The following is an 18,863-nucleotide window of genomic DNA, read 5'->3' as shown; positions in this document are numbered from 1 at the left end:
CATGGCCAGGAACAGACTGGTGTTATAGACATGGCCAGGAACAGACTGGTGTTATAGACATGGCCAGGAACAGACTGGTGTTATAGACATGGCCAGGAACAGACTGGTGTTATAGACATGACCAGTAGGTAAGGGCCTTCAAAGGAATTGTAATTCACCAGCTCAGCAGCAGTTTGTCACCTCTGTTAGCCTCTCTAATAGAGACTATCAACACTGAGGGGAGCATACCAAATAGCACCCTATTCCCTACGTAGTGCACTACTTTCAACCAGAGCCATATGGGTCCTAGTCTAAAGTAGTGCACTATATAGTGAATAGGGTGTTATTTGGGACACGGGCCCCCTGGTTTTGTTCTGTGCTTCTACTTTACCTATAGCAGTTGTTGCTGAATTTGTTATAGCTGGAGAACGCTATTAGCACACCAAACCCGACTCCCAAAGAGAAGCAGATCTGAGTGGCAGCGTCTATCCAGACCTACACAACAAACAGCCAGGGGACAGAGGACAAAAGACACAGGGGGGGGAGGGGGGGGGAGAGAGAAGGCTGTTATTAGAGATAATTGCAGGAAACTCATTCAACAGAAAGATGAAAGACACTTGTGAATACAGGGTAATTTAGCAAATTGTTGCTGCATGCATGTGTCTAATCTAATTCTCAAATTGTTGCTTTGAGTCCTTAGCGGTCGTGTGCGTTGCTACTGGAGGGGGGGCGGGGGGGACAGCTGGAGATTCTTACAGCGCCCTTATTAAGGCAAATGATTCATATATACATTTCATCAGTCGGGATTTCATGGATACTGAAATATTAAATTGTTTTTAACGAACCTTATATTTTCCTGCACTAAATGACTACCTGTGGCATTGAAATACAGAAATAAACATCAGCATATCTCTCTCACACACACACATAAACACACGCACACAATATATATACAGTATATATATGGTCCTATATATGGGGTGGCAGGGTAGCCTAGTGGTTAGAGCATTGGACTAGTAACCGAAAGGTTGCAAGTTCAAATCCCCGAGCTGACAAGGTACAAATCTGTTGTTCTGCCCCTGAACAGGCAGTTAACCCCACTGTTCCTAGGCCGTCATTGAAAATAAGAATTTGTTCTTTAACTGACTTGCCTAGTAAAATAAAGCTAAAAAAAATAAATAAATAAAATATATATATATGCAAATATATATGCAGGTAGCCTAGTGGTTAGAGCGAGATTGCTGGATCGAATCACCAAGCTGACAAGGTTAAAAATCTGTCATTCTGTCCCTGAACAAGGCAGTTAACCCACTGTTCCCCGGGCGCTGTGGATGTTGATTGAGGCAGCAACCCAGCACCTCTCTGACTGGGTTAAATGCAGGAAGACACATTTCAGTTGAATGCAACTCTTTCTTGTCCTCTCTCAGTCTCCCAATCTTTCTCTTTCTGTTTCTCTCTATCTCTCCTCCCTCTCCCCCATTCTTACCTGAGGCTCACAGAGTCGTAGGAAGTCGACGCTGAGGTAGGCCTTAATGCCATCCATGGCTCCAGGGAGGGTGACCCCACGCAGCAGCAGGACCGTCAGGACCACGTAGGGCATGGTGGCTGTGATCCACACAACCTGCACAGGAACACATGGACTCAACAACCTGGCCCACTCTGTTCTGTTCTAGGCCGGGACTCAACAACCTGGCCCACTCTGTTCTGTTCTACACAACAGGACTCAACAACCTGGCCCACTCTGTTCTGTTCTAGGCCAGGACTCAACAACCTGACCCACTCTGTTCTGTTCTAGGCCAGGACTCAACAACCTGGCCCACTCTGTTCTGTTCTAGGCCAGGACTCAACAACCTGGCCCACTCTGTTCTGTTCTAGGCCAGGACTCAACAACCTGGCCCACTCTGTTCTGTTCTAGGCCAGGACTCAACAACCTGGCCCACTCTGTTCTGTTCTAGGCCAGGACTCAACAACCTGGACCACTCTGCTCTGTTCTAGGCCAGGACTCAACAACCTGGACCACTCTGTTCTGTTCTAGGCCAGGACTCAACAACCTGGCCCACTCTGTTCTGTTCTAGGCCAGGACTCAACAACCTGACCCACTCTGTTATGTTCTAGGCCAGGACTCAACAACCCGGCCCACTCTGTTCTGTTCTAGGCCAGGACTCAACAACCTGGCCCACTCTGTTCTGTTCTAGGCCAGGACTCAACAACCTGGCCCATCTCTGTTCTGTTCTAGGCCAGGACTCAACAACCTGGCCCACTCTGTTCTGTTCTAGGCCGGGACTCAACAACCTGACCCACTCTGTTCTGTTCTACACACATGGACTCAACAACCTGGCCCACTCTGTTCTGTTCTAGGCCAGGACTCAACAACATGGCCCATCTCTGTTCTGTTCTAGGCCAGGACTCAACAACATGGCCCATCTCTGTTCTGTTCTAGGCCAGGACTCAACAACATGGCCCATCTCTGTTCTGTTCTAGGCCAGGACTCAACAACATGGCCCATCTCTGTTCTGTTCTAGGCCAGGACTCAACAACATGGCCCATCTCTGTTCTGTTCTAGGCCAGGACTCAACAACCTGGCCCATCTCTGTTCTGTTCTAGGCCGGGACTCAACAACCTGGCCCACTCTGTTCTGTTCTAGGCCGGGACTCAACAACCTGGCCCATCTCTGTTCTGTTCTAGGCCGGGACTCAACAACCTGGCCCATCTCTGTTCTGTTCTAGGCCAGGACTCAACAACATGGCCCATCTCTGTTCTGTTCTAGGCCAGGACTCAACAACATGGCCCATCTCTGTTCTGTTCTAGGCCAGGACTCAACAACATGGCCCATCTCTGTTCTGTTCTAGGCCAGGACTCAACAACATGGCCCATCTCTGTTCTGTTCTAGGCCAGGACTCAACAACATGGCCCATCTCTGTTCTGTTCTAGGCCAGGACTCAACAACCTGGCCCATCTCTGTTCTGTTCTAGGCCGGGACTCAACAACCTGGCCCACTCTGTTCTGTTCTAGGCCGGGACTCAACAACCTGGCCCATCTCTGTTCTGTTCTAGGCCGGGACTCAACAACCTGGCCCATCTCTGTTCTGTTCTAGGCCAGGACTCAACAACCTGGCCCATCTCTGTTCTGTTCTAGGCCGGGACTCAACAACCTGGCCCACTCTGTTCTGTTCTAGGCCAGGACTCAACAACCTGGCCCATCTCTGTTCTGTTCTAGGCCAATAATAATTAATACCCTGCTCATAGAGCTACAGATAGTGTCCCTGTTCGGGTGTTCTGCTCACAGGGCCCGATCTGACTTCACCTGGACATCCTGCTCTACAGTGGGATGGCTAATCGTTCATATCCAGAACGAGTGCACATTGTAGGACGAAACTAACTAGATAAAAGTACAACATTTCAGCAAAGAGGTAGATTTATGTTCCCTTATTAAAATAGGTTGATATGGAGCCAGTACAGATTCCGAGGACCACCTACCTTCCCTGAGGTCTTGACCCCCTTCCAGAGGCTGAAGTACAGAACCACGATGACCACAGCAAGGCAGGATGTCAGCTGCCAACGAGGCAGACCCAGGTCAGCTATACCCTCACTGTCCTGTAGGTGGAGCACCCCACGCCTGGAACAGATCAGTTATAACAGGTTATAACAACTAATCAACTAACAGCTAGATAACTAACAGACCCAGGTCAGCTATACCCTCACTGTCCTGTAGGTGGAGCACCCCACGCCTGGAACAGATCAGTTATAACAGGTTATAACAACTAATCAACTAACAGCTAGGTAACTAACAGACCCAGGTCAGCTATACCCTCACTGTCCTGTAGGTGGAGCACCCCACGTCTGGAACAGATCAGTTATAACAGGTTATAACAACTAATCAACTAACAGCTAGGTAACTAACAGACCCAGGTCAGCTATATAACAACACATCATACTGTTACCAATGACTAACAACAACTAACTAACAACCTATAACTAACAACACATCATACTGTTACCAATGACTAACCACAACAACTAACAACCTATAACGAACAACACAACACACTAAGTGGAGAAACACTGCAGTAACTATCAACTAAGAATGAAGAGAAGAAGAAGAAGTAGAAGAAGAAGAAGAAGAAAAGTAGAAGAAGAAGAAGAAAAGTAGAAGAAGAAGAAGAAGAAGAAGAAGAAGAAGAAAAAGAAGAAGAAGAAGAAGAAAAAGGAAAGTAGAAGAAGAAGAAGAAGAAGAAGAAGGAGAAGAAAAAGAAGAAGAAGAAGAAGAAGAAAAAGAAGAAGAAGAAGAAAAAGGAAAGTAGAAGAAGAAGAAGAAGAAGGAGAAGAAAAAGGAGAAGAAGAAGAAGAAGAAGAAGGAGAAGAAAAAGGAGAAGAAGAAGAAGAAGAAGAAGGAGAAGAAAAAGGAGAAGAAGAAGAAAAGTAGAAGAAGAAGAAGAAGGAGAAGAAGAAGAAGAAAAAGGAGAAGAAGAAAACAAAAAAGTAGAAGAAGAAGAAGAAGAAGAAAAAGAAGAAGAAGGAGAGGATATCTTTGTGTCAACTGAATGGCCCTGACTCAGACAAGATGAAATTGCTCCCAGGTGGAGATAAAGATAGTGACTGCCTGTCTGTCCATGACTCCATGACAGGTCTGAATTGTCAAAACAAACCGCCTTCGCTAAAAATATGAGACACCTGTTAATCTAACAAGAACACTGGATACAGTATCTCCATGGACGACCAGGAGTATAGACACATGGATACAGTATCTCCATGGACGACCAGGAGAAGGAAGACATGGATACAGTATCTCCATGGACGACCAGGACATGAAGACATGGATACAGTATCTCCATGGACGACCAGGACATGAAGACATGGATACAGTATCTCCATGGACGACCAGGAGTATAGACACATGGATACAGTATCTCCATGGACGACCAGGACATGAAGACATGGATACAGTATCTCCATGGACAACCAGGAGAAGGAAGACATTGATACAGTATCTCCATGGACGACCAGGAGAAGGAAGACATGGATACAGTATCTCCATTGACGACCAGGAGAAGGAAGACATGGATACAGTATCTCCATGGACGACCAGGACATGAAGACATGGATACAGTATCTCCATTGACGACCAGGAGAAGGAAGACATGGATACAGTATCTCCATGGACGACCAGGACATGAAGACATGGATACAGTATCTCCATGGACGACCAGGACATGAAGACATGGATACAGTATCTCCATGGACGACCAGGAGTATAGACACATGGATACAGTATCTCCATGGACGACCAGGACATGAAGACATGGATACAGTATCTCCATGGACAACCAGGAGAAGGAAGACATTGATACAGTATCTCCATGGACGACCAGGAGAAGGAAGACATGGATACAGTATCTCCATTGACGACCAGGAGAAGGAAGACATGGATACAGTATCTCCATGGACGACCAGGACATGAAGACATGGATACAGTATCTCCATTGACGACCAGGAGAAGGAAGACATGGATACAGTATCTCCATGGACGACCAGGACATGAAGACATGGATACAGTATCTCCATGGACGACCAGGACATGAAGACATGGATACAGTATCTCCATGGACGACCAGGAGTATAGACACATGGATACAGTATCTCCATGGACGACCAGGAGAAGGAAGACATGGATACAGTATCTCCATGGACAACCAGGAGAAGGAAGACATGGATACAGTATCTCCATGGACGACCAGGACATGAAGACATGGATACAGTATCTCCATGGACGACCAGGACATGAAGACATGGATACAGTATCTCCATGGGCGACCAGGACATGAAGACATGGATACAGTATCTCCATGGACGACCAGGACATGAAGACATGGATACAGTATCTCCATGGACGACCAGGACATGAAGACATGGATACAGTATCTCCATTGACGACCAGGACATCAAGACATGGATACAGTATCTCCATGGACGACCAGGACATGAAGACATGGATACAGTATCTCCATGGACGACCAGGACATGAAGACATGGATACAGTATCTCCATGGACGACCAGGACATGAAGACATGGATACAGTATCTCCATGGACGACCAGGACATGAAGACATGGATACAGTATCTCCATGGACGACCAGGACTATGAAGGTATGGATACAGTCTGGACGACCAGGACTATGAACGTATGGAAACACATAGACCAAGATGTGAACTTCTGGCTCTCTCAGGCATGTCTTCTGGGTCCAGGTTTCAAATAAAGTCTGATTATATGAATGTGCACCTTTGTGTAAGTGAAAGCCAACGAGAGAAAAAGGTGAAGCTGATCCCTCTCTAAAATGCCCGTACTTGACACACGTCAGAGCAAACAAAATGCTTTAAGAAAGAAGTCAACCGTCTCAGTTCAGACTCGGATCTAGAGACGAAACGCCAGACTCACTCAAAGTACTCGGCTGCGGGGGTGGACTTGTGTGTGTCGTTGAGGGAGTTGTTGAAGGCCCAGAGGTCCGAGCAGTTGGGGCTGTTCCAGGTGTTGTTACAGTGGACCCAGGGCAGCTCTCCGGTGAAGGAAGAGAACAGGTAGAACAGGGCCCAGGCTATAATCACGTTGTAGTAGAAGCCCACGTACAGACTGATCAGGATCACTGTGAAACCAACACCTGGGGAGAAAAGGTGAAAGGTGAAAGGTCATAGTTCAAGATCACAATGGTTTAGAATACAGGCTCAGACTATAGCAGAGGTAGACAGAAAACACAAAACACAAAACAGGGAAAAAAATATCACAATAAATGACATCAACTGGAAGTATCACAAAGGCCAAAGGTCAAATCTGAATAAAACACACCTCCTATGAACCTCAACGCTCTACATTCAGGGTAGCCTAGTGGTTAGAGCGTTGGACTAGTAACCGGAAGGTTGCAAGTTCAAACCCCTGAGCTGACAAGGTACAAAATCTGTCGTTCTGCCCCTGAACAGGCAGTTAACCCCACTGTTCCTAGGCCGTCATTGAAAATAAGAATTTGTTCTTAACTGACTTGCCTGGTTAAATAAAGGTAAAATAAATAAATAAAAATGTTAAAGTACATATTTACATAAACACTTTTCAGAAGTAAACTAGAACTAGAACACTTTTAAAAAAGCGCTTTAACATGAAAGACAATAACAAGTCAAACTTTCTAAAGGTTGGCCTCTGCGGTCTCCTCTCTCTTCTCTTTATGTATCCGCAGATCTGCCCTTTCCGTGCGTTTAGCACCATGTCCGCGCTCTACTGTTCACTTTCATCCTAACCTTCAAGACCAACGCGGGTCCATCTCTTTCGTTCTGATGGCGATACGATGTCCTGGCTCTTTTCCCCAACGGCTCTTTTAAATCTACAAGAAGTGATATTTGTCGAGGCGGATTTAATTAGCATCACGAGTGATCATGTCGTCTTTTTGAAAACATTGATCGTTAGGAAAAAACAAACGATCAGATGTAATTGCAGCGATTCCCTGTTGAGTGACGGCAGCTATTCTCTCTGTCTCAGTTTAGGGGGCTGGGTGCATGGCTGGGTGCATGGCTGGGTGGGTGGGTGGGTGGCTGGGTGGATAGATGGATGGACAGACGGAGAGACAGAGGGGGGTGGAACACCCTGTATATAGCCTCCACATTGACTCTGTACCGGTACCCCCCTGTATATAGCCTCCACATTGACTCTGCACCGACTGCAGCACCACTGTTATGATGGAGGGGGGGGGGGGGGGGGGGGGGGGTCCAGAGCAACGTCTGCAGCACCGTGGTTATGATGGAGGGGGGGGGGGGGGGGGGGGGTCCAGAGCAACGTCTGCAGCACCACTGTTATGATGGAGGGGGGGGGAGGGGGGTCCAGAGCAACGTCTGCAGCACCGTGGTTATGATGGAGGGGGGGGAGGGGGGTCCAGAGCAACGTCTGCAGCACCGTGGTTATGATGGGGGGGGGGGGGGGGGGTCCAGAGCAACGTCTGCAGCACCGTGGTTATGATGGAGGGGGGGGGGGGGGGGGGGGTCCAGAGCAACGTCTGCAGCACCGTGGTTATGATGGAGGGGGGGGAGGGGGGTCCAGAGCAACGTCTGCAGCACCGTGGTTATGATGGGGGAGGGGGGTCCAGAGCAACGTCTGCAGCACCGTGGTTATGATGGGGGAGGGGGGTCCAGAGCAACGTCTGCAGCACCGTGGTTATGATGGAGGAGGGGGGTCCAGAGCAACGTCTGCAGCACCGTGGTTATGATGGGGGAGGGGGGTCCAGAGCAACGTCTGCAGCACCGTGGTTATGATGGGGGAGGGGGGTCCAGAGCAACGACTGCAGCACCGTGGTTATGATGGGGGAGGGGGGTCCAGAGCACCGTGGTTATGATGGGGGAGGGGGGTCCAGAGCAACGTCTGCAGCACCGTGGTTATGATGGGGGAGGGGGTTGGGGGGAGTTAGAGCGCGACAGAGAAGGTCACATTTGTTCTTTTGACACTCGTCATGTTAATTCGATGGTTTCCGCTCACCGGAGTGTTTATCGATGTGTCGGAAAGTACGGGAAGATTGGCCCAAAATGTGTTCATCACCGAAGACAGAGAGACTCTAAAAGCCAATTTTCAGTTTTCCATCTGACTGGCGTTGTTTGGGTATAAACAATGGTAGTTATCTTAACACACACAAGCGCACACACACACACACACACACACACACACACACACACACACACACACACACACACTCTCTCTCTCTCTCTCTCTCTCCTACCCTTGAATATAGGGCAGATCTTCCAGACACCAGCGGCCCCTTCTCTGTTGTACTGTCCCAGAGCCAGTTCCATGTAGAACAGAGGCATGCCTGCTATCACCATGAAGAACAGATAGGGCACTAGGAACGCTCCTACAGGGGACAGAGATATAAGGGCTTCATAACACAGGCATAGCCATACTTAGAGCATTCATAGTAACAGGTAGGGCACCAGGAACGCTCCTATACGGCAACAGAGATATAAGGGCTTCATAACACAGGCATAGCCATACTTAGAGCATTCATAGTAACAGGTAGGGCACCAGGAACGCTCCTATACGGCAACAGAGATATAAGGGCTTCATAACACAGGCATAGCCATACTTAGAGCATTCATAGTAACAGGTAGGGCACCAGGAACGCTCCTATACGGCAACAGAGATATAAGGGCTTCATAACACAGGCATAGCCATACTTAGAGCATTCATAGTAACAGGTAGGGCACCAGGAACGCTCCTATACGGCAACAGAGATATAAGGGCTTCATAACACAGGCATAGCCATACTTAGAGCATTCATAGTAACAGGTAGGGCACCAGGAAGGCATATTTTGAGAGAGAGCTAGGACAGGATGAATGACAAAGTCTTGCCCGGCCGTCCTTTCCTTTCTGATCTAGTTGAGCCTGAGAGTCTGAGGCTAGACAAATCAAATCAAATCAAATTTTATTTGTCACATACACATGGTTAGCAGATGTTAATGCGAGTGTAGCGAAATGCTTGTGCTTCTAATTCCGACAATGCAGTAATAACCAACAAGTAATCTAACTAACAATTCCAAAACTACTGTCTTATACACAGTGTAAGGGGATAAAGAATATGTACATAAGGATATATGAATGAGTGATGGTACAGAGCAGCATAGGCAAGATACAGTAGATGGTATCGAGTACAGTATATACATATGAGATGAGTATGTAAACAAAGTGGCATAGTTAAAGTGGCTAGTGATACATGTATTACATAAGGATACAGTCAATGATATAGAGTACAGTATCTACGTATGCATATGAGATGAATAATGTAGGGTAAGTAACATTATATTAGGTAGCATTGTTTAAAGTGGCTAGTGATATATTTACATCATTTCCCATCAATTCCCATTATTAAAGTGGCTGGAGTTGAGTCAGTGTCAGTGTGTTGGCAGCAGCCACTCAATGTTAGTGGTGGCTGTTTAACAGTCTGATGGCCTTGAGATAGAAGCTGTTTTTCAGTCTCTCGGTCCCAGCTTTGATGCACCTGTACTGACCTCGCCTTCTGGATGATAGCGGGGTGAACAGGCAGTGGCTCGGGTGGTTGATGTCCTTGATGATCTTTATGGCCTTCCTGTAACATCGGGTGGTGTAGGTGTCCTGGAGGGCAGGTAGTTTGCCCCCGGTGATGCGTTGTGCAGACCTCACTACCCTCTGGAGAGCCTTACGGTTGAGGGCGGAGCAGTTGCCGTACCAGGCGGTGATACAGCCCGCCAGGATGCTCTCGATTGTGCATCTGTAGAAGTTTGTGAGTGCTTTTGGTGATAAGCCAAATTTATTCAGCCTCCTGAGGTTGAAGAGGCGCTGCTGCGCCTTCTTCACGATGCTGTCTGTGTGAGTGGACCAATTCAGTTTGTCTGTGATGTGTATGCCGAGGAACTTAAAACTTGCTACCCTCTCCACTACTGTTCCATCGATGTGGATAGGGGGGTGTTCCCTCTGCTGTTTCCTGAAGTCCACAACAATCTCCTTAGTTTTGTTGACGTTGAGTGTATTATTTTCCTGACACCACACTCCGAGGGCCCTCACCTCCTCCCTGTAGGCCGTCTCGTCGTTGTTGGTAATCAAGCCTACCACTGTTGTGTCGTCCGCAAACTTGATGATTGAGTTGGAGGTGTGCGTGGCCACGCAGTCGTGGGTGAACAGGGAGTACAGGAGAGGGCTCAGAACGCACCCTTGTGGGGCCCCAGTGTTGAGGATCAGCGGGGAGGAGATGTTGTTGCCTACCCTCACCACCTGGGGGCGGCCCGTCAGGAAGTCCAGTACCCAGTTGCACAGGGCGGGTGTCGAGACCCAGGGTCTCGAGCTTGATGACGAGCTTGGAGGGTACTATGGTGTTGAATGCCGAGCTGTAGTCAATGAACAGCATTCTCACATAGGTATTCCTCTTGTCCAGATGGGTTAGGGCAGTGTGCAGTGTGGTTCAGATTGCATCGTCTGTGGACCTATTTGGGCGGTAAGCAAATTGGAGTGGGTCTGGGGTGTCAGGTAGGGTGGAGGTGATATGGTCCTTGACTAGTCTCTCAAAGCACTTCATGATGACGGAAGTGAGTGCTACGGGGCGGTAGTCGTTTAGCTCAGTTACCTTAGCTTTCTTGGGAACAGAAACAATGGTGGCCTTATGTAGGTTCCCTTTAGACATGACAATACATGACAATAATGGTAGAGACATCTCATTTAAAGGGAACCTACATAAGGGCTTCATTAAACATTCATTACCATGCATAGCGCATTCATAACCATGCATAGCGCATTCATAACCATGCATAGCACATTCATTACCATAAGCATGTGTGCTGAAATTGAATTGAAATTGAATCGAACCGGAACATTCTGCAAAATAATTCAAATGGGAAGAACATATTGCTATAAGGTTATTTCACCAACTCAGTGAACATTCTAACTGTAGAAGGTGTAACTAATTGCTATAAGGTTATTTCACCAACTGAGTTAACAATCTAACTGTAGAAGGTGTAACTAATTGCTATAAGGTTATTTCACCAACTCAGTGAACAATCTAACTGTAGAAGGTGTAACTAATTGTTGTAGATAATCAGCAGTTTGATCAGCCGAGGAGATTCTCTTTTATCTTTAAAGGGTAAGGCCTCACATTCGCCCCATCAGCCCTCCCGCCTGCTCAAACACACATAGATAAGGATTCATCTCTCTCTCTCTCTCTTCCTTCCTTCCTTCCTTCCTTCCTTCCTTCCTTCCTTCCTTCCTTCCTTCCTTCCTTCCTTCCTTCCTTCCTTCCTTCCTTCCTTCCTTCCTTCCTTCCTTCCTCTCTCTCTCTGTCTCTCTCTCTCTCTTTCTCCTTCTCCTTCTCCCTCTCCCTCTCTCTCTCCTTCTTTCTCTTTGTCTCTCTCTCTGTCTCTCTTTCTCTCTTTCTCTCTCTCTCTCTTTCTCTCTCTCTCTCTCTCTCTCTCTCACTCTCACTCTCTCTCTCTCTCTCTCTCTCTCTTTCTCTTTCTCTCTCTCTCTCACTCTCACTCTCTCTCTCTCTCTCTCTCTCTCTCCTTATTTCTCTTTGTCTCTCTCTCTCTCTCTCTCTCTTTCTCTCTCTCTCTCACTCTCTCCTTATTTCTCTCTCTCCCTCTTTCTCCTTCTTCCTCTCTCTCTCTCTCTCTCTCTCTCTCTCTCTCTCTCTCTCTCTCTCTCTCTCAATTCAAGGGGCTTTATTGACATGGGAAAACATGTTTACATTGCCATAGCAAGTGAAATGGATAAACAAAAGTGAATAGTAAAATAGTGAACAGTAAATGTTATACTCACAAACTTCCAAAAGAATAAAGACATTTCAAATGTCATAATATGTCTATATGTCTATATAGAGTGTTGTAACGATGTACAAATGGTTAAAGTACAAAAGGGAAAATAAATAAGCATAAATATGGGTTGTATTTACAATGGTGTTTGTTCTTCACTGGTTGCCCTTTTCTCGTGGCAACAGGTCACAAATCTTGCTTCTGTGATGTCACACTGTGGTATTTCACCCAGTAGATATGGGAGTTTATCAAAATTGGATTTGTGTCTGTGTTATCTGAAGGAAATATGTGTCTCTAATATGGTCATACATTGGGCAGGAGGTTAGGAAGTGCAGCTCAGTTTCCACCTCATTTTGTGGCCAGTGAGCACATAGCCTGTCTTCTCTTGAGAGCCAGGTCTGTCTACGGCGGCCTTTCTCAATAGCAAGGCTATGCTCACTGAGTCTGTACATAGTCAAAGCTTTCCTTAATTTTGGGTCAGTCACAGTGGTCAGGTATTCTGCCGCTGTGTACTCTCTGTGTAGGGCCAAATAGCATTCTAGTTTGCTCTGTTTTTTTGTTAATTCTTTCCAATGTTTCAAGTAATAATCTTTTTGTTTTCTCATGATTTGGTTGGGTCTAATTGTGCTGCTGTCCTGGGGCTCTGTAGGGTGTGTTTGTGTTTGTGAACAGAGCCCCAGGACCAGCTTGCTTAGGGGACTCTTCTCCAGGTTCATCTCTCTGTAGGTGATGGCTTTGTTATGGAAGGTTTGGGAATCACTTCCTTTTAGGTGGTTGTAGAATTTAACGGCTCTTTTCTGGATTTTTTAATTTAGTGGTTATAATTAGCGGACCCCAGACCTCACAACCATAAAGGGCAATGGGCTCTATGACTGATTCAAGTATTTTTAGCCAAATCCTAATTGGTATGTCAAATTTATGTTCTTTTTGATGGCATAGAATGCCCTTCTTGCCTTGTCTCTCAGATCGTTCACAGCTTTGTGGAAGTTACCTGTGGCGCTGATGTTTAGGCCGAGGTATGTATAGTTTTTTGTGTGCTCTAGGGCAACAGTGTCTAGATGGAATTTGTATTTGTGGTCCTGGTGACTGGACCTTTTTTGGAACACCATTATTTTTGTCTTACTGAGATTTACTGTCAGGGTCCAGGTCTGACAGAATCTGTGCAGAAGATCTCTCTCCATCTCTCTTTCTCCCTCCCTCCCTCCTTCTCACCTCCTCCGTTCTTATAGCAGAGATAGGGGAACCTCCACACACTCCCTCCCTCCCTCCTTCTCACCTCCTCCATTCTTATAGCAGAGATAGGGGAACCTCCACTCCCTCCTTCTCACCTCCTCCGTTCTTATAGCAGAGATAGGGGAACCTCCACTCCCTCCCTCCTTCTCACCTCCTCCCTTCTTATAGCAGAGATAGGGGAACCTCCACTCCCTCCCTCCCTCCTTCTCACCTCCTCCGTTCTTATAGCAGAGATAGGGGAACCTCCACACACTCCCTCCCTCCTTCTCACCTCCTCTGTTCTTATAGTAGAGATAGGGGAACCTCCACTCCCTCCCTCCTTCTCACCTCCTCTGTTCTTATAGTAGAGATAGGGGAACCTCCACTCCCTCCCTCCTTCTCACCTCCTCCGTTCTTATAGTAGAGATAGGGGAACCTCCACTCCCTCCTGCTCACCTCCTCCGTTCTTATAGCAGAGATAGGGGAACCTCCACACACTCCCTCCCTCCCTCCCTCCTTCTCACCTCCTCCGTTCTTATAGCAGAGATAGGGGAACCTCCACTCCCTCCCTCCCTCCTTCTCACCCCCTCCGTTCTTATAGCAGAGATAGGGGAACCTCCACTCCCTCCCTCCCTCCCTCCTTCTCACCTCCTCCGTTCTTATAGCAGAGATAGGGGAACCTCCACACACTCCCTCCCTCCTTCTCACCCCCTCCGTTCTTATAGCAGAGATAGGGGAACCTCCACACACTCCCTCCCTCCTTCTCACCTCCTCCGTTCTTATAGCAGAGATAGGGGAACCTCCACACGTTGGCCAGGTCCACAGCGAACCCTATCACAGACAGGAGAAAGTCGATCTTCTTCCCCCAGGTCTCCCTCTCTTCTCCGGGGACAGGGGTGTGTCCGTGACTGGGGCCCAGAGCAAGGCCGTGGCCGTGAGGGTGCCCAGCGGGGCTGACCAACGTGGAGGTGGTGAACTGGACACCGTTGTGCTCCTTCACCAGAATCAGCTCCACCTAAGATATCAGAACAGATGTCATGTAGCTATGTCACTGTTAACTACAACCACTTCACCTAATATATCAGAACAGATGTCATGTAGCTATGTTACTGTCATCTATAACCACTCCACCTAATATATCAGAATCTATGTCATGTAGGTATGTCACTGTTACATACAACCACTCCACCTAATGTATCAGACTCTATGTCATGTAGCTATGTCACTGTCATCTACAACCACTCCACCTAATATATCAGAATCTATATCACGTAGCTATGTCACTGTCATCTATAACCACTCCACCTAATATATCAGAACAGATGTCATGTAGCTATGTCACTGTCATCTATAACCACTCCACCTAATATATCAGAATCTATATCATGTAGCTATGTCACTGTCATCTATAACCACTCCACCTAATATATCAGAATCTATGTCATGTAGCTATGTCACTGTCATCTATAACCACTCCACCTAATATATCAGACTCTATGTCACGTAGCTATGTCACTGTCATCTATAACCACTCCACCAAATATATCAGAACAGATGTCATGTAGCTATGTCACTGTCATCTACAGCCACTCCACCTAATATATCAGAACAGATGTCATGTAGCTATGTCACTGTCATCTACAGCCACTCCACCTAATGTATCAGAACAGATGTCATGTAGCTATGTCACTGTCATTATAACCACTCCACCTAATATATCAGAACAGATGTCATGTAGCTATGTCACTGTCATCTACAGCCACTCCACCAAATATATCAGACTCTATGTCATGTAGCTATGTCACTGTCATCTATAACCACTCCACCTAATATATCAGAATCTATGTCATGTCACTGTTATCTACAACCACTCCACCTAATATATCAGAACAGATGTCACGTAGCTATGTCACTGTCATCTACAGCCACTAGACCTAATATATCAGAATCTATGTCATGTAGCTATGTCACTGTCATCTACAACCACTCCACCTAATATATCAGAATCTATGTCATGTAGCTATGTCACTGTCATCTACAGCCACTCCACCTAATATATCAGACTCTATGTCATGTAGCTATGTCACTGTCATCTACAACCACTCCACCTAATATATCAGACTCTATGTCATGTAGCTATGTCACTGTCATTATAACCACTCCACCAAATATATCAGACTCTATGTCATGTAGCTATGTCACTGTCATCTACAACCACTCCACCTAATATATCAGAACAGATGTCATGTAGCTATGTCACTGTCATCTATAACCACTCCACCTAATATATCAGACTCTATGTCATGTAGCTATGTCACTGTCATCTACAGCCACTTACCATGCCAGGTTTGGGGGGTCTATTTGAATTGAACGCAGTCAATTCTGGAAGTAAATTGACATAATATAAGATAATTGAAGTCATTTAGACACGTGTTTCCCAACCCTGGTCCTGGGGTCCCAAAGAGGTTCCCTATAAGTAACACACTAGATTCAACTAAAGGTGACGAAGAGGTGATGAAGAGGTGATGAAGAGTCCTAGGTCCTAGGGCAAAACCTAAACTGTGCACCTACCTTTGGGACCCGAGGACCAGGATTGGGAAACACTGATTATTGATACTTTTATCCAAAACGACTGGTCTTATGAGCCTCTATGGCCATTATATACTGTAGGGAATAGGGCTCCGTGTGGACCCTCCTATGACCACTATATACTGTAGGGAATAGGGCTCCATGTGGACCCTCCTATGACCACTATATACTGTAGGGAATAGGGCTCCATGTGGACCCTCCTATGACCAGTATATACTGTAGGGAATAGGGCTCCATGTGGACCCTCCTATGACCACTATATACTGTAGGGAATAGGGCTCCATGTGGACCCTCCTATGACCACTATATACTGTAGGGAATAGGGCTCCGTGTGGACCCTCCTATGACCACTATATACTGTAGGGAATAGGGCTCCATGTGGACCCTCCTATGACCACTATATACTGTAGGGAATAGGGCTCCATGTGGAACCTCCCATGACCACTATATACTGTAGGGAATAGGGCTCCATGTGGACCCTCCTATGACCACTATATACTGTAGGGAATAGGGCTCCATGTGGACCCTCCTATGACCCCTATATACTGTAGGGAATAGGGCTCCGTGTGGACCCTCCTATGACCACTATATACTGTAGGGAACAGGGCTCCATGTGGACCCTCCTATGACCACTATATACTGTAGGGAATAGGGCTCCGTGTGGACCCTCCTATGACCACTATATACTGTAGGGAATAGGGCTCCGTGTGGACCCTCCAATGACCACTATATACTGTAGGGAATAGGGCTCCGTGTGGACCCTCCTATGACCACTATATACTGTAGGGAATAGGGCTCCGTGTGGACCCTCCTATGACCACTATATACTGTAGGGAATAGTGCTCCATGTGGAACCTCCCATGACCACTATATACTGTAGGGAATAGGGCTCCATGTGGACCCTCCTATGACCACTATATACTGTAGGGAATAGGGCTCCATGTGGACCCTCCTATGACCACTATATACTGTAGGGAATAGGGCTCCATGTAGGATATAGCCTCTGTCTCCCACCTCCTTAGGGCCCATGGTGTTGGAGGGAGAGGGGGCGGCGGAAGGCTGCTTGGCCGAGGCGGGTGCCACCACCGAACACATCTGACCCACTGGCGATCTGTCTTTCATCACGGGCTGCTCCATGGCTGCAGAGGGAATCAGCTACGGACACAGACAGACCTTAGACACGCCTAGGAGGGAACCCCGAGACACATTACAGATATACAACCAGCCTCAGTCTCAGTCCTACACCTTATAGGAGAGAGAGGGAGGTGGTCTGAGTTCAGTACAACGTTGCAAAGTGTTTTGAAACGTGTTGCAACAGAATGTGAAAAATACTTGTTTCTTATTGGCCCAGTACAGGTAGTCCCTCCCCATCCAGCCACGTTGTGTGCCTACTGAACACGACCCTGTTTCTGGTTCGGAGCAGTCTCAGCCAGTCTAGGCTCTAAAACAGCAGGTGCTCAACGAAAAATGCCCATATATGGATTCATAGATTTATTATCTTTAAACCAATTAACAGCAACTAATCCAAACATTTTGTTGACAAATATTTTTCTTAGTGGTTGTAGCCTAGCGGTTAGAGACGACAAGGTGTTAAAAATATGTCGACGTGCCCTTTGAGCAAGGCACTGAACTGTCGTTTGTTCCAGGGGACGATTTACGACGATTCCGTATTTTCATAAAAGGAAAATATCTCAAATATAAAATGGAAGAATTTAGTAGATTAAATTAGACTAGTGACACTTAACGTCAAAATGATATGAATAATTATAATATTAGTAGTAATAATAATAATGAATCCATTTATATTTGGAAACAATGTTGATATTATTACGTTTTCCTTCTGTAATTGTTTCCATATTTTCAAAGTTTATTTTTTTTTAAACACGACACGACAATTGAGTAAATAAATGTTCACATTGAAAATCAACATTTTTACATCATCGTTGTAAACAAATAATTATCTATAAATAAATAAATAATATACATAAATAAACAAATAAATTATCTATAAATTGCAATACATTGAAAGTAAAATCCAAACAAAACTAACATTTTACTGGATGTATTTGTCAAGCCAATCATATCGGTGGGAAAAAAATGATTTGATGTAAATTAATTTGTTGATATTAAATATAAGAATATTCATACAAAATGAATTAAAAACAGAATTAAAAAACTTTAAAAAACTCACCTTTATAAATGACGAGAAAATAAAACCTTGTGGTTTTTTTTCTCCCAAAATGTATCTTCAACCCGTTTTAATTCCTACTGCGTTGTTGCTCTTCCTCCATCCAGACTCTGTTACTGATGAACATCATTGAAGACCTCGGATGGTTGGAACTCAGACCTGGAACCGAAGAAGGCAAATGGGGAGACAGAGAGAGGAATAGAGAAGGAGAAAGAAAGAGAGAGATGTCTGGGGGTTCGGAGGTGTGTGGACCTCTGGGTTGGGGACTAGACTGCTCTGTAGGGTCCGCTTCACCTGTTGTTCTGTAAGTCTGTAAGGAGGGATCTGTGGGACCACTAGAAATATGACACAACCCCCTCCCCTTTCTCCGGCTCTCATTCTGACAAGTTACCCTCCCTACCATCCCCTCTCTCTATCTCTCTCTCTCCCCCTCTCTCTCGCCATCTCTCTCTCTCTCTCTTTCTCTCTCTCTCTCTGCCCCTCTCTCTCTGTCTCTCTCTCTCTTTCTCTTTCTCTCTCTCTCCGCCTCTCTCTCGCCATCTCTCTCTCTGTCTCTCTCTCTTTCTTTCTCTCTCCCTCTCTGCCCCTCTCTCTCTCC

General features: G+C 46.3%; 1 protein-coding gene across 1 annotated transcript; it reads right to left on the bottom strand.

Annotated features, from left to right (window-relative positions):
• Positions 1-366: 366 nt before the first annotated feature.
• On the bottom strand, positions 367-17,223 carry LOC116359300 (sodium-dependent dopamine transporter). The gene is made up of 7 exons (XM_031812078.1): positions 17,092-17,223; positions 14,257-14,503; positions 8,724-8,855; positions 6,413-6,632; positions 3,456-3,594; positions 1,466-1,600; positions 367-474 (listed from the first exon to the last, which is right to left on the bottom strand). The coding sequence occupies exons 1-7, from the start codon at positions 17,212-17,214 to the stop codon at positions 367-369; spliced, it is 1,104 nt and encodes a 367-aa protein (XP_031667938.1). The 5' UTR covers positions 17,215-17,223.
• Positions 17,224-18,863: the final 1,640 nt, after the last annotated feature.

The sequence above is a fragment of the Oncorhynchus kisutch genome, unplaced genomic scaffold (genome assembly GCF_002021735.2).
Source record: "Oncorhynchus kisutch isolate 150728-3 unplaced genomic scaffold, Okis_V2 Okis02a-Okis13b_hom, whole genome shotgun sequence".
Classification (NCBI taxonomy): Eukaryota; Metazoa; Chordata; class Actinopteri; order Salmoniformes; family Salmonidae; genus Oncorhynchus; species Oncorhynchus kisutch.
Note: the sequence above shows the minus strand (reverse complement) of the source record. Positions and strands in the feature narration are given on the sequence as shown.